This window comes from Octopus bimaculoides, chromosome 26, assembly GCF_046866305.1.
Source record: "Octopus bimaculoides isolate indiv1 chromosome 26, ASM4686630v1, whole genome shotgun sequence".
Classification (NCBI taxonomy): domain Eukaryota; kingdom Metazoa; phylum Mollusca; class Cephalopoda; order Octopoda; family Octopodidae; genus Octopus; species Octopus bimaculoides.
Window position 1 is genome coordinate 5,150,639 of NC_142953.1, and position 17,500 is coordinate 5,168,138.

The following is a 17,500-nucleotide window of genomic DNA, read 5'->3' on the forward strand; positions in this document are numbered from 1 at the left end:
TATTTATTTATTCCACATTGCTCAAGCCATATAAATTATGCCGCACGCTCGCACATCTACTTTACGTATCTTACCGTGAAACTGATTTCTTTTTATAAACATACTACTACTACTACTGCTGCTGCTTCTGTTACTACCACTACTATCACTGCCAAACCACCACCACCACCACCACACGAGGATGACAACCACCATCACTAATGACTCCCACCACCACTACTACTACCACTCCCACTACTACTACCACCATCACCACCACCAAAACAATGGTGACAATGACAACAACGATGGCCATCACTACTACTACTACTACTACTACTAGTCTTTGAGGAATCCTGTATGGGATGGGGTGGGATCATTTGGAATAGCAGATGAAACTCTCACGTTGTACACACTCTGCTGTTTTTGAAAGAAGGGACCAAGTGGGGGTAATGCATTGGTTCACAGAACCCAAGTAACACTGTTTCAGAATGAACCCTGGAATAATCACGGATGGAATACCTTTTGATCACGAGTCTAACTTGGTCAGGAGCTGACCTGACCTGACCTGACCTGTCCTGAGAGTTTCATACATCTGGCTTAGATACTTGTTGTTGGCGGTTCCAGTTGATCCGATCAACGGAACAGCCTGCTCGTGAAATTAACGTGCAAGTGGCTGAGCACTCCACAGACACGTGTACCCTTAACGTAGTTCTCGGGGATATTCAGCGTGACACAGTGTGACAAGGCTGACCCTTTGAATTACAGGCACAACAGGAAGTAAGAGTGAAAGTTGTGGTGCAAGAGTACAGCAGGGTTCGCCACCATCCCCTGCCGGAGCCTCGTGGAGCTTTAGGTGTTTTCGCTCAATAAACACTCACAACGCCCGGTCTGGGAATCGAAACCGCGATCCTATGACCGCGAGTCCGCTGCCCTAACCACTGGGCCATTGCGCCTCCACGGCTTAGATACTATATAAAGTACCAGACAAGCAAGTAACTGGGATTGATTTAATCAACCCTTCCTGGTGGTGAAATGTCTGGTTTTATAAGTTGCATAACTTCTAAAATTTGGTGGGGTCCCAAGGGACCCAGCCGGTCCACGAAAGGTTAATAGGGCATTTCAACACACATAAGGCAGCAGGCTGGCAGAATTGTTAACATGCCAGTCAAAATGCTTAGTGGCATTTCGTCCGTCTAACATTCTGTATCCAAATTCCGCTGAGGTCTTCGCTGCTTTTCAACCTTTTGGGGTTGATAAAATAAGTACCAGTTACGCACTGGGGTCGATCTAATCAACTTAGCCTCTCCCTTGAAATTTCTGTCCTTGTGCCAAAACCTGAAACCAGTAACAAAACACACCCTTTAAAGACGGACACATTAGAGAATTTTGGTGTATCTTGGGAGGGTCGTTATGTCAATAACAAACACACGCGCTGGTTTTATTTGACTTTATTTTGTTTTTTGTCGGTTAACAGTCTAACAAATGGATTGTTTGAATAATCGTTCACTCAGTCAATCAATCAGCTTGATTTGTCAAGGTCCTTTCCGTCGTCATTCACCATCTCATCAATGACATGCTCTCTCTCTCTCTCTCTCTCGCTCTCGCTCGCTCTCTCTCTCTCTCTCTCTCTCTCCTCCAGGTCTGCTTCGAATGTGCATGCTTGTATAAACACACACGCGCACGCGCGCACTGTCGAAGCCGCTCACTTTGAAATACGAATGCGAAACTCTTCCAAATAACAATAACTGGATCATATTAAGCAAATTGTGTTCTGGGCCCACACATTTCATGGCAATAATATATCGGTTGATAGCATTATGCATCATTATGGCTTCCTGTGTGTGTGTGTGTGTGTGCGCACGCGCACGTGCAAAACTAACTTATGTAAATTTCGTAGCCTTTTAAAAGACATCGATGATTTATCTCTCTCTTTTTTTTTTTTTTAAATCGTTTTTGTTCTCGCTAATGTATTTAAATGGTTCTTCTGTTGTGTTACACTTCTGAAGTTATCATCATCATCAGCTTCCGGTTTTCCTTCTGAGTTGATATTCAGCCGAGGGCAACTTTGCCTTTCATCTTTTCAGGTATGGAGAAAAAAAAAAAAAAAAAAAAAAAAAAAAAAAAAAAAGCAAATGGAAAAGCACCCCCCCCCCCAGCAAAAACACCTCCTCCCCCGCAATCCTTCGATATTGGTACACGACATCATTCACCCACGCAACTTCCCCTCATGACATATAAAAGAGGTTAAAGTGAAAAGGAGGGCGAATGACGTCGTCTCCTCACACCGACCCTCTGGAGGCCAATATCGAAGGAACGCTAAATAAATTAATAAAGGACCAGTCAACGTACTTGAATCCTCCTCGTCATCATCATCAACAACAACAGCGAAAGGTTAGTGGTAAAATTTAACGGAACGTCAGACAAAAATGTCCCGTGGTATTTGTTCCGGCTCTTTTATGTTCTGATTTTGAAATCCAGTTGAGACGTAGCCTTTGCCTTTTCATCCAGCACCACCAGACCCCCACCCCGCTGGTCGGAATGGATGAAATCGAGTACAGGGATCGATTATATCGATTAACACCCCCAAACCATCCTTACCCACCTCCTGCTCTTCAAAATTGCTGGCCTTGTCACCCTGAAACCTAAATGTAGAACATTGTGTCAACGAAGCAACAACCATCTGTATGGTACGAATAGAAATTCCATTTTAAAAATAGCCCCAACAACACACACATACGCACACACACACACATACACACACACACACACACACACATATATATGGAATTTTGAATTTGTCTTGAACTCTTACTGTTATTAGTTGTGTAAGCACCTGGATGGACGTGGTAGTAATCAGAGGTGATGGTAGATAGTGTGAAGAACTTATATGTATGTAAATATATATATATATATATATATATATATATATATATATATATATATACATACACAAACATGTACGCACTTTCTCTTTCTGTCTTCCATATACCGTCACGTATAAGAAGAAAACAAGGCTGAAATTTCTTGGTGTTAGCAATTATAATAGCTTCTCGGATTCCTCTGTGTGTGTGTGTGTGTGTGTGTGTGTGTGTATATATATATAATATATTTTTATATGTATTCTCTCCCTCTCTTCCCCCACACATACACACAATTATATTCGGACTACACCCGTCCCCCTCTTTACGTAGATGCATAAACAAAAATGTATGTGCAAATTTTATGCTAATAATATATGCCGACCTGTCAAATTATCACTATGTATGTGTACACACACTCACACACACACACACACACACACGTGCATATATGTTGTGTGTATGTATATATGCACGCTATAGGCGATCGTTGTCCGTGATTCAACAACCGAATTTTTGATATCGTCTCTGTCAACGTTAAATCACTTCTCTTAATCGAAATTGTGCCCCAGGTCAGCGACGATCGAAAAGAATTGTGATGTGTGTGTGCGCACGCGCATGTACACACACACATACACAAAGTATTCCAATCGTGAACATGCTGTCTTTAAATATTCAGTTTGCGTAGTAGCATCCAGTGTGTCCTACATTCATTTGTAAGACATTAGCGTGTGATTTAAGGGTTTCCCTTGTTGGTTCGTCACTTCGTTTCATTTCACGGTGTTAAGTATGAGTTTAATTATAATTAATGCCCGTTTTTTTATTATTATTATTTTGGTGGAAGGTGTTGGTGGTGAGGAAGGCGTGAACGGCATTGTAGTCGCTTAGTCCTAGCTTAACCTTGCACGAGCAAATCATTCATCAAAGACATTGTAATTGCGACCATCACGCCGTTTTTTAAAAAAAATTTTGGCGGTCCTGGTGGCATGATGGGTATATGTAGAAATGTATCTAATGTGTATGCTTTCCTTAAAGACGGGTGGCTGGCTACATCGTGTGTGATCAGGGAGAGACCCGGCTGCTATTTCTAGCCCTTTTTGCTACCTTACTGAGAGTTTTATCTTTGGGGTTACACGTAGACTGTGATTAGAAGGAGTTTCGGCTGCTATTTCTTGCACTTTGCATCACTCTATAGAGAATTCTCTCGTTGGAGATACTTAGGCTATGATTAAATAAAGGGAGATTTGGCTACTATTTCTAGCACTTTGTGCTACTCTGCTGAGAGCTCTCTCGTTGGGGATACGCAGACTGTGATTAGAGGGAAATTCAGCTGCTATTTCTAGCACTTTGTGCTAATCTTAACAGGGTTCCAGATCACGTGTGTCTTCTGATTTTGTCGACCCTGGCAGAATTTGAACTCAAGAAGCAAAAACAGAGGAAATGCTACTAAGCATTTTGTCCCATGTGCTAATCTTTCTACTGGAGACATAAGGCCTCAAATTTGTGGGGAGGGGACTAGTCGATCACATTGACCCCAGTGTCTCACTGGTACTTAATTTATCGACCCCAATACGATGAAAGGCAAAGCTGACCTTGGTGGAATTTGAAGTCAGAACATAGCATTTCGTCAAGCGTGTTGAGATGAAATAGTTAGGGTTGGAACATCTTTGAACATAGATGCTTTCGGTTGCTTGCTCAACCGAAAATGATTTGGCGGGAGGCTGCTAAATACCCACCTATATAAAAAAGGGCCATTCAACACCTCATATTTGTACCTGTCGTCATCATCGTCATCATCAACAATGTTGGAAGAAAAAAAGCAAGGTGACAGCAATGCCGGCAGAAGAATGTCTAAAAATAAAAATCACGTGCTTTCTCTTTCTCTCTTTGCGTTCTGAGTCCAATTTCTGCTGAGACCGACTTTGCCTTACATCCTTTCGACAATGATGCAATTGACGAGTTCCCTCCCAAAAAACACCAGGCCTTGTGCCTATACATTTTACTTGTTTCAGTCTGTGGCCATGCTGGGGCACCACCTTGAAGAATTCTAGTCCAGTGAATTGACCCTAGTACTTTTTTCTTAAGCCTAGTATTTATTCTATTGTCCTTTATATATGTATATATATATATATATATATATATATATATATATATATATATATATATATATATATAGATCGCTGACCACTACATTTATATTTTTTTTCTCCGTGTTTTTCTCCTTATTTCTTTCTGTTGAAGAGCGTAGCTCGAAACATTAAAAGACTTTCTCTATTCCCGAGCGTTAAACTAATACATCCTTTTGTTGTTTACACCACCTGTCCTCGTCTGTTGTTGTTTTTTTTCGTAAATTCTCCCATATATATATATATATATATACACATACATGCATATATGGGTACAGGACGTCACTAACGGTGCAAATCACATGAAATATGTAAACAACAAGAAAAAATGGAAAACTGGATAAGTAAGCACAGAGAAAGCTCTGGGTTGGACAGTTTGATAGGAGCTGGCAATTCAGGGGGCTGCACCAGGTTCCTGTCATCTGTTTTGGCATGGTTTCTACAACTGGATGCCCTTCCTAATTAAAATGACTTAATAGAGTGTACTGGCTGCTTCTTATGTGGCATCAAAATGGGTGCTTCTTACATGCCACCAGCAGGGGTGCTTTTTATTGGGTGGTGGGGCTAACATGGGTGCTTTTTATGTGCAACGAGCTTGGGTGCTATTCACGTGGTACCAGCACAGGTGCTTTCTACACGGTACCCGCACAGGTGCTTTTTACGTGGTACCAGCACAGGTGCTTTTTACAAGGCACCTGTACGGTTGCTTTTTATGTGGTACCAGCATGGGTGCTTTTTATGTGGCACCAGCACTGGTGCTTTCTATGTGGCTTTATGAAGAACTTTTAATACACTCACAATATTTGAAGACATATTTTCTTAAATTGAAAATCATTAATTATATCTTGAAAAGAATCCGAAATGACATGAACCTTTGGAAAGCAACTTTTCAATATACTATTTACTCACACACATATGATATACTCACCCATACCTGTTTGTGTTTATATGTATGCGAACATCCACACACACCCACACACACACATACACACACACACACAGACATACATGGTCACAATTTGTGATTGCTACAGACTTGGAGCAGACAAGGGCAGAGCATTAATGAGGTCATAAAATGGTGATGATCAGGAAACAGACTCTGATAAATCAAATGATTGATTGATCAAACGAGTACTCAAGCAGTCAGTCAATTAATTAATTAATTAGTTAATTAGTCTGCTAGTTGGCAATTGATAATAAAACAAGCGAAATATAACCAGTGTGTATGTTTTTATTGGCAAGCTGTCCCTCCTAATGGACAACCACATTAGTTTTGTTTCCACTTCAAGTATCTTGCAAGGCAAATACAAAAATTCTAAGTCTCGGGCATCGCTGTGTGGTTGAGAAGCTTGTTTTGCAGTCATGTGGTTTATCAGCTCTTTCGCTGAACCGCTAAGTTACAGGGACATAAACAGCTCCAACACCAGTTGTCAAGTGGTGGTGGGGAACCAATACAGACACAAAATCACACACACACACACCTTTCTTTTACTTGTCTGTCATAAGACTGTGGCCATGCTGGGACATTGCCTTGAAGAATTTTTAGTTAAATGAATTGACCCCAGTACTTATTTTTTGATAAGTGTGGTTCTTATTCTATCGGGCTCTTTTGCCAAACTGCTAAGTTACAGGGATATAAACACACCAACACCGGTTATCAAGCAGTGGTGGGAGACAAACACATATTCAAAACACACACACACACCTATTCTTTCTTTTACATGTTTCAGTCATTAAACTGTGGCCATGCTGGGGCACCACATTGTAGAAGTTTGAGTCAGATGTATCAACCTCAGTACTTAGTTTTTTTTAAGGCCTTGTACTACATATTCTATCAGTTTCTTTTACCAAACTGTAAACACACTGCCACTGGTTGTCAAGTGGTGGTGGGACACACACACACACACACAGGGTTTCTTTCAGTTTCCATCTACCAAATTCACTCTCAAGGTATTGATTGGTCCAGGGCTCTTCTGTAGGGCACTTTGCCCAAAGTTCCGCACAATGGGATTGAACCCGAAACCATGTGGTTTTGCAAAACAACTTCCTTGAGCACATGGCTAATATCTGCACCGATATAAAAATTGGCGTCCCTGAGTTGATGTAAATCAAACAAGATACTGTAATTAACAGAGTATAAGTGTGTGTGTATGAGTGTGTGTGTGTGTGTGTGTGTGTGTGTGTGTGTGTATGCGTGGGCTGTAAACAAGGATAGAGGGTGGGGACAGTGTCAATGTATGAAGAGTGGGTGTGTGCTGGTCCGTTCAGTATATTCCCTTCTCTTTCTCTCTCTCTCTCTCTCTCTCTCTTTCTTCCTCTGTGTTCCCTTCTATCATCCACACTTCTATTCCATCCCGCCCTTTCTATCTCTCTCTCTCTATCTCATCGCTCACTCCCCAGCCCCTCCTCCAAGTGAAAATAAATAAATAAACAAAAAAAATTTGAACTTGTGTGCTCAGCTCAAACGAAATCAATAACGTGGAAGCTTGATATTGGAAACAGCAACAGCAAAAGCTGGTGTTTCAACCTCTTTAATCTAACCGAGAATCCTCTTGTCTTTCCTCGTTTTCCTATCCTCTTCTCTTTGCCTTCTTCTTCCTTTCTTCTCTCCTTCCTTCCGTGTTTCTCCCCTCCCTCCCCCCTCTCTCTCTTTCTCGTCTCTTTTCTTTTGATTTTCCTTTCTGTTATTTCTGTTCTGTTTCAACCCTTTGGTTAAGGAAAAACACAAAGAAAAACAAAACTCAAACAATAAAAACAAACACATACACCCATGCACATGTACAAACACACACACACACACACACACACACACATGCATGTGCACACACATGCATGTGCACACACACAAACAAACATACATACATACAGAACATACATACATACAAAACATACATACATACATACATCCATACGCCATTTGTTTGTGTTTTTCCTCACAGCTGATTAAGAAGAATATGGAATCATGAAATTAATAAGGTCAGTTTGAAGTAAAATAGGTCAATGCTGTTGTTTAGCCCCAACCCGCACACCTCACCGAACATTATACCTATGATAGAACACATTCAAGTTTATTTATTTTTCTTCTGTTTTCCTTCCCCAACCATAGTGTATAATTGGGTAAAAACCATCAAAAATGTTTAGGGAGATTTGCTTGTTATTTCTAGTAGATCAAGTGACCAGTTAGATGCTTTCTCAGATAGGTGTAAACTGTCTTAATGTTTTGCTTGTCCAGTTTTCATGAGTTAGTCCTAAACATCCACGCTTGTTTTCAGACATTTTCCTTTCTCCCTTCAGAATTGCTGGCTTTGTGCCAAATTGTTGTTCTTGGCACTCCGTCGCTTACGACGTCGAGGGTTCCAGTTGATCCGATCAACGGAACAGCCTGCTCGTGAAATTAACGTGCAAGTGGCTGAGCACTCCACAGACACGTGTACCCTTAACGTAGTTCTCGGGGATATTCAGCGTGACAGTGTGACAAAGCTGACCCTTTGAATTACAGGCACAACAGAAACAGGAAGTAAGAGTGAGAGAAAGTTGTGGTGGAAGAGTACAGCAGGGTTTGCCACCGTCCCATGCCGGAGCCTCGTGGAGCTTTTAGGTGTTTTCACTCAATAAACACTCACAACGCCCGGTGTGCGAATCGAAACCACGATCCTATGACCGCGAGTCCGCTGCCCTAACCACTGGGCCATTGCGCCTCCTGTGCCAAATTAAAAAGAAAGTAAAATGAGTAAAAAAAATTTTTTTAAATAGATAGTGAAGTCCCAGCTGGAGCCTCTTTGATCATATATCTACTGAAACAGGACTGTCTTAACCCTTTACTTGTCCAAAGCATTTTTATAAGTTTGCCCAAAGCATCCACACTTTTAGTTTAACCTCGTTTCTTATGTCCTGAGTTCCTTTCATAAATCCCAAGTTTCCTCTGGTGGTTGAAACGAAATGGGAATGTGTATCAAACATGATGCATGGATGCCAAGGAGACATGTCTTGTGTATCACATGATGCACTGTGGTAAGAAGTTTGCTTCCTAGCCACATGGTGCCAGCTGTAGAAATGAGTTGCGACATCACTGGTGCCAAACTATATTAGCCTTTACCTTTTCCCTTGGATAACATCAGTGGTATGGGGAAGGGAAACTGGTAGGCATGGGTGAAGGCTGGTCTTCCATAATCAGCCTTGTCTGGACTTGTACCTTGGAGGGGAACTTTCTAGGTGCAATCTCATGGTCATTTGTGACCAAAAGGAGTCTTTCACTCTTTTGCCATCCAAGCTGTGAAGGCACCTAGCTCAGTAGCTAAGGTGTTCAGTCCACAAAGGGGGTCATTTTATAATCTTTCTTGTGTATCACACGTGACACACAAGATGGGTAAAGGGTTAGTCAGTATCTGGTATCCCCTGCAAGTGCATAGTTGTTGTGAGTATTTTGACTTGTCTTTCATCAGTGGTGTATCCATGAGGGGAGAGGTGGTAGGTAGGTGTGCTGGGGTCAAGACCTAGCTTCTGGAAATAAACCAGGCACAGCAGAAGGGATTAAATTACTGTGTCTGCAATACCATCCATCAAATTAATCTGTTAATCTATCAAATCAACGACCGTGTAATTGTTCGACCTGCTAGAAATAGCAGCCAAATCTCCTTCAAATAACAGTAAAAATAAAGGAGGAATATTGGACAATATAGTCCTTCATATAGAATTGATGTCATGGTCACAGCATAGGTCTGCTTGAGTAGTACTGACCTGGGGCTAAACAGCAACCAAATCAATAATTAGCATGGATTTGATTGGCTGTAATACTTCCTCTCTGACAGAACTGGTCTTGAATCTATGTAACAAATCAATAATTTTAATTTCTCATGTGAAATATAGCTGTAATTGAACCAGCAGCATTGCACTAAATGTATTGCCAGGCCATTGTGGAGATAACTGGACCAGCTGTGCTGCACTTAGCTGCATTGCAAGGGAGTGGGGGCGTGTGGCTTAGTGGTTAGGTTGTTGGACTAATGATTGTAAGATTATGGTTTCAATTCTTGGACAGGGCAATACATTGTGTTCTTGAGCAAAATACTTCATTACACGTTGCTCCAGTCAACTCAACTGGTAAAAATGAGTAACCCTGTAACAGACTGGTGTCCTGTCCAGGGGTGTCAGTATGCACCATGGAAACTTGGGGAACTATCCCCATGAGTCTGTATGACTTGGGGAAGGAGCTTATCATATCCATTGTCAGGGGCATTGTGGATGTAAGTGATCTAATGGGTTGATGCATATTTAATATTTTAGTTTGGCAACCACAAACAAGACATGCTTCACAACTGCTCCTCTGAGCTTATGATTCTACATTACTGCACAGACAAGGTTCAGATTTGGATGTAATGTGACAGGGGTTGAATCAAACCCCTCAGATCTACTATTGGGCTATATATCTCTGACATGCTATGTACCTGGTGCACTCTCCCATCATAAACGACAGACGAGCTTCTGTAACTTCTTGCCAAACAGTGAGCTTTTTTTTTTATAGTGACCAAATGTTTGTGCTGTACATTAACCCTCTTGTCGGGTGTCAAAATCATTGCAGAGTAAAGTGAAATGAAGTGTTTAGCTCAAGAATACAATGCACCACCCAGTCCAAGAATTGAAATCTTAATCTTGCAATTGTAAGTGTAACACTTTAACGACTAGGCCATATGTCCTCAGTATGTATCCAGGACTACATTATTCAGTGTGTCTTTGCCTATTTTAAGATAGTTGGGTGTGCTGTTTTGAGGGAGATTTGGTTGCTGTTTCTAGCTGATATAACAACCAAAGAGTTATTTTAAATTGTTCTTTAGTGCCAAACAGTTGAAACAAGACAGATGTTGAGTCTAAGAACTCTTGTTTATAGAGCACTCGTTATAGAGTTCTCCTTCATAAATTAAAGTCTAAACGTGCCAATGAAGGGGCTTCAAAGTGGCTGGTTGACCTGCTAGAAATAGCAACTAAATTGTTCCCAAATCATATCCGGTACACAAATAGGATGCCAAATGCACTTTTGCCAAAGGACAAGAACCTGAACGGTCATAAAGTCAAACGGACAAGGTGCTGAAAAGACATAGGAAAATTAAAATTTAATCTCGTTAAACCTTAAGTGCCAAATTGGTGAATTGGTCATTATAGTATGTAGGTGGGAATGTTTTTTTTTTTTTTTATTATTGTGTCCATTCAACTTTTTGACTTCGGCTTCTTGTTCTTCAGCAAAAATGCATTCAGCATCCTGTCCGCACACATCGCATCCAACTGTCTATTAATAAAAAGCGTCCATATTGGGTGGTATAGTTCCAGAAGTTAAAAAACAAACAAACAAACAAACAATGACTGGATGGTCATTGCAAGAACATCTTTGATCAGAGGCCCACTTGATCAGGATTTACTTGAGGCTGAATAACTATGACGACAACACCAACAACTGAAAGTTTACAAACTGCTGTTTTTCAAGTGCACTTATTCACGCAATTGAGAACATTTAAAAAGTGATTAACTGGGTTGATGGATTTAGCTTTAGCTAAAATAATTATAAATAATCATCATCATCATCATCATCATCATCATCATCATCAAATATCTGTTTTCCATGCTGGTGTTGGTTGGATGGTTTGACAGGAGATAGCAAGTCAGAAGATTGTACCAGGTTCCACATCCTGTTTCTGTGGCTTAATGCCCCTCCTGATAACAGCTTTACAGAAATGTACTGGGTGCTTTTTGCTTAGCACCAGTGGCATTGAGGTCACTGAGTAATTTGCCCTAGAGTTCTGCAAAAGGTTCCTACGGATTCCACGAGAAAGAGTGAGATAAGCTAATGCTAATTTCATGATATATAAATATATATATATATATATATATATATATATATATATATGATATTTGCTATGTGAACTATGATGAAAAAATGTGAGAAAGATATGGTATGTAATTTTTTGGTGCAGGGGTTCCTTGAGGCATGCAATTTATTTTAAGGGTTATTCAAGGGTAAAAAGGTTGAGAAACACTGGTCTAAATGCTAAAGGGTCAGCCCAAGTTCAGCCTTAACTGAGCAGAATTAGGGGCAAAGGTATTTCAACCATGACAATGCTGTCACTTTCAAGCATTTTTTTCTAGTATCACATGACATTATTAAGTGAGTCCTTCCTTTTTTCAGAAGTAGGATGTGATTTTTGGGAGATTTATCTCCTGCTTTTAGCAGGCCAAGCATATAGAAGCCCCTTTGTTTGTTCATATTGTTGTTTGTTAGCCACTGGTCAAGCTGCAGTTGTTTGATGAAGAGCATTCCTGAAAGTACATTATCTAATGGTGACAGGCTGTGGTTTTTGAGGAAGATTTGGCTGCTATTTCCTAGCAAGTCGAGCAACTGTGTTGATATTTGTTTGAGATTTGTTGGCTGATCTAAATATAATTCTTTTTGGCTTGATGTGTATTAGCCTGTTTTGCTTGTCTTGCCCTCAACTTAAGCTTTTAATCTCCAGCCAGATATTACTTACAAGTTATATATATATATATATATATATATATATATATATATATATATATATGCATAGATATATATACATGCATGCATACATAAATACATACATACATACATACTGTCTTTTAGTTTAAGAAAACAATCCCAAGACTTATTCTTTGTGAGCCTAGTACTTATTCTATCAGTCTCATTTGCCAAACTGTTAAGTTATGGGAATGTAAACACACCAATCGGTTGTCAAGCAATGATGGGGCGATAAATATAGAAACAAAGACATGCGCACACATAAATACACACACACACACACACACACACACACACACACACTTATCTATCTGTCTGTCTATTTATCTTTCTGTCTCTGTCTATCTATATGTCAGTCTATCTATCAAGCATCTATCTATCTATCTATCTATCTATCTATCTCGATCCCTTTTGATCGAACTCCCCCTTTTTCCCTTCCTACGATCCCTTTTGATTGACACCACCCCTTTTTTTTTCTCCTTCCTCCCCCCTCCCAGAAAGAAAAGCTCTACATTGTATTTGTCCCATCTTCGTTGAGCCCTGTGTGGCTAATAAAAGAAATGTATCTATCATGTGTCTGTCTGTCTGTCTGCCCGTTTGTCTGTCTGTCAATGTGCCTGTCTGTCAATGTGCCTGTCATCACCTATCTATCTTTCTATCTGTCTGTCTGTCTATCTATTTATCTATCTATCTATCTATCTCCTTAAACTATGCCAGCCTAACTGAACCATGCCAACATGGAAAAGCCATCATAAAATTGATGATGATTTTAAAATTGATATTCCCCCCTCCCCACTCCCCACACACTTGTAATTAGTTCAAAGTTTTTAGTAATCCTATCACTAGAACTGTAATACTATCATCAATAAATTAGAGTAGGATTAATTAAAGTACCTTTTGATCGAAAACTCTTCATGATGTTATCATACATACATTCAGACAAAGTCTACTTTCTCTTTCTCCTGTTACAGTAAATAAATAAACATATTTATTATTATATCTTTGTATATATCATATAGGTCAAATTCTTACTCTAATTAACTTGTTAGCATTCACCATCATCATCACGTTCATATTCTTTTATACATTTAATGCTGGAGCACTCTGCCTTAAAAGGAATTTTTAGTTGAACAAATCAATCTAAGGACTTATTTTTTGTTTTTCAGCCTTGTACTTATTCTATCGGTCGTCTTTTGCTGAACTGCTAAGTTATGAGGATGTAAACACACCAACCTTGGTTGTCAAGCGGTGATGGTGAGGGACAAACGCAGAGTTGTTGGTGTTAGGAAGGGCATCCAACCATAAAATCCATGCCAGAAACAGGCACAGAAGTATGTTGCAGGCTTCTGCCAGGCCAGCTCCCATTAAACTGTCCAACCCATGCCAGCATGGAAGGAGGATGTTAAACGATGATGATGAACTGAACCCAGTAACTACTAAGCCACGCACCCCCAAAATAGTTAAATAGGTACCAGCTGTCCAATAACCTTCATAGTTCTACTTAGTTTTGCCATCAAGGCTTGGGTCCAGTGTGGGGCAAAAGGAGAAGACAGCCAAAATGCTGTGCAGTAATGCTATGGAACTTGGACCAGCAACAAGATTGCAAATTGAACTTCTCAAGCACACAACCTCATATGCATGCATCTGAAAGAACAACAGTAGCAGCATAAGGGATGTGAATTGATTTCACTTAGGATTCAAAGTGGTGTCATGGAAACGGAGTTGATATTCTTCTAATTACTGTCAGTGACAACAGACAATAAAATTCTGTACATTGGCAAATATTGATTCCTTATGTTATTGGCTCAAGGCCAGAAATTTACAGAAGAAGGAAAAAGAAGGGCTGGGTTTGATACACTTGCCCCTTGTCCTGCATGCACCCATGCCTTTCCTTTTTTCCCCTCCCCCAGTACACAAACAGTACACATTGGAGTGCAGAGCACAAGACGAAGCAAATAAAGCACCTTGATCATCAACTGCATCTGTCTCAGTCCCCAGTTATCTTGACCAGGTCTTGCTACTGGATTGAAAATGGTCATGCGTTCCAGAGTGAGGTTGATGGTGTGCGAATCTTCGTCATTTTAAACAAACTCATCGCACCACTCATCGGTCATCCTTAAAGGATGACAAGACAGACCTCGTCATTCTGACTGACAAACATGAAGTGCAACAAATTGTACTTTTGACTCCAGTATAACATATATCCATCTCTTGTCTTTCTGATTTTCTTCAAAGCAAGTGAAAATTTTCCAAAGCTATTATTGATTTCACATCGCATTATATTTGTTTGGTATTTTCACCATTATAGCATGCAGACTCATTGAACACATCCTCCTATAAAAGACTGAATGCTATTATTATTGTACTACAAAGTGTTAGTATTTTAAAGTAGAATGCTTGCTTTAGTGCTACAACCATATTTTGTTTTGTTTCGTTTTATTTTTTTTAGATGGAGAAGTAAATTCCAAATACGTTTGTATTTCTACAAATATTGATTTCTTTCTCAGGAATAAAGCTAGTTTTTGTTTTGATATAGATATATCTATCTATCAATATATCTATATGTCTATATATCTTCCACCTTTTACTTTTTTTAATCATTGGACTGCGGTCGTGCTGGGGCACCGCTCTGAAAGATCTAAGTAAACAAATTATAAACGAATTAACCCCAGTATTTATTCTATTTGTCACGCACAAAGGTGACTTGGTGTCAGGATGTACTATGTTTCTTCTAATGGTTTTCTTTTTTCAAGTGTCTTTAAAGCCACAGCAGACACATATGTCCTGTTGATCCTCCCTCTTTGGCTCAATAAACCTTCTAGTCATCCAAAGAATGATTGATGACACACAAAAAAACCCAAATAAAAAAACCTCCCATTAACCAATGCCTTGGTTATGATAGCAAAGGTGGATTTAAATGATAAAGATTCTAGTGCTTGACTTTCTATGACATTCTCAAGGCCCTTCAGTAAAACTGCATTCAACATGTTGGTGAAAGAAGTTTGCTTTAAAATATACTGTGGCCCTTCTGTTTGTAGTAATCATCATCACCATTTAACATTCTTTTAGTTTTTTGTGACTATTATTCACACAATATAAATATGTACTCGCTGATATATTAAGCTAATTGTTTGGAAGACAGCTTGCTGCTTTCTTTCACTCACTTTCTATATTACAAAACAACAAAGAAACAATAAAAGCAAAACAGAAATTAACTGCAAGATGTCTGGATGGTGAAGGGGGGGGGGAGAGAGTTCATCATAATATTCATAATATTTGCCCTTTATTATCTTATCTATTGTAAAGATCTTTATATTACATTAATCTTTTCTGTAATCTTTTAATTTATTCATTAATTTTTGTTTTTTTTTGTGTGCATTATTGTTTGCCAGCAGTTTGTAAATTTGTAATTTGATTGAACTGAATGAAAAAAAAAAAAAAAAAGCAAGCAAACATTCGCCCCCTCCCACCCGTTTTCCTTCTCCACCCTTAGATTCAATTGTTAAAATTAAAAAAAATTTTTCTTGTAAAAAAATTTGTTTTTCTATCTTATATTATTTTATAGTGTTTGTTTATATACTTATGTTTTGTTAATTTTGCAAGTATCTGCTTTTAGTCAAGCAGACTGACTTCAATTATAATATTAGTTTTTCTTCAAAAAACAAACAAAAAGAATGTGTATATGCTTATGTCTGTCTGTCTGTCTGTCTACATATATGTGTCCACTTATCTGTCTATCTAACTGTCTATATATGTGTGTTTGTGTGTGTGTATCTATCTATCTATCTATTTATCTATCTATCCATCCATCCATTTATCTATCTATCTATCTATCTATCTATCTATCTATCTATCTATCTATCTATCTATCTATCTATCTATCTATCTATCTATCTATCTATCTATCTATCTATCTATCTATCTATCTATCTATCTATCTATCTATCTATCTATCTATCTATCTATCTATCTATCTATCTATCTATCTATCTATCTATCTATCTATCTATCTATCTATCTATCTATCTATCTATCTATCTATCTATCTATCTATCTATCTATCTATCTATCTATCTATCTATCTATCTATCTATCTATCTATCTATCTATCTATCTATCTATCTATCTATCTATCTATCTATCTATCTATCTATCTATCTATCTATCTATCTATCTATCTATCTATCTATCTATCTATCTATCTATCTATCTATCTATCTATCTATCTATCTATCTATCTATCTATCTATCTATCTATCTATCTATCTATCTATCTATCTATCTATCTATCTATCTATCTATCTATCTATCTATCTATCTATCTATCTATCTATCTATCTATCTATCTATCTATCTATCTATCTATCTATCTATCTATCTATCTATCTATCTATCTATCTATCTATCTATCTATCTATCTATCTATCTATCTATCTATCTATCTATCTATCTATCTATCTATCTATCTATCTATCTATCTATCTATCTATCTATCTATCTATCTATCTATCTATCTATCTATCTATCTATCTATCTATCTATCTATCTATCTATCTATCTATCTATCTATCTATCCATTTGTCTATCTGTCCATCCATTTGTCCATTTGTCTATCTGTACATCTTTTGGTCAGCTCTGTAAATTCTTAATATATCTCTTCCTTGGCTCTACATAGTTTGGTTTTACATTCTGAGCCATATACGAGGCATTGCTATTTCACGAAAGGTCACTTTAAGAGGGAGAGGAAAATGGAACAGATACTAAAATGTTCCTTTCGTGGCACAGTATGGTGTAGTGTTGTATAGTCTACAGCCTAGCGTGATCTACAAATTCACAGATGTTAGTCAGACTAATATAATTAGTTTACTTGTGTTTTGTGATTTTATGTATTTGATAGTAGGTTTGTTTTTGGTGTCTTTTATGTTTTTGCTTACCATTCTATAATGACATTAGAAGCATGAAGTGAAATCTTCCTCATTGTACTAATTAATTAGTTTGGTATTTTCCTGTTAATA

At 38.5% G+C, this 17,500-nt stretch overlaps 1 protein-coding gene across 2 annotated transcripts in view; it reads left to right on the forward strand.

The window, feature by feature from the left end:
• LOC106880671 (epidermal growth factor receptor substrate 15-like 1) overlaps window positions 1-17,500 on the forward strand; it is a 72,541-nt gene that overhangs the window by 24,445 nt on the left and 30,596 nt on the right. The window contains exon 1 of one of the 2 annotated variants that reach the window (XM_089342848.1): window positions 1,626-2,373. The exons of the other annotated variant lie outside the window; for it this stretch is intronic. Within the exon in view, the coding sequence (XP_089198974.1) occupies window positions 2,248-2,373 (126 nt within the window). The 5' untranslated portion in view covers window positions 1,626-2,247. Of the gene's footprint in view, window positions 1-1,625; window positions 2,374-17,500 lie in introns of those variants that run through there. 2 annotated transcript variants of the gene reach the window in all.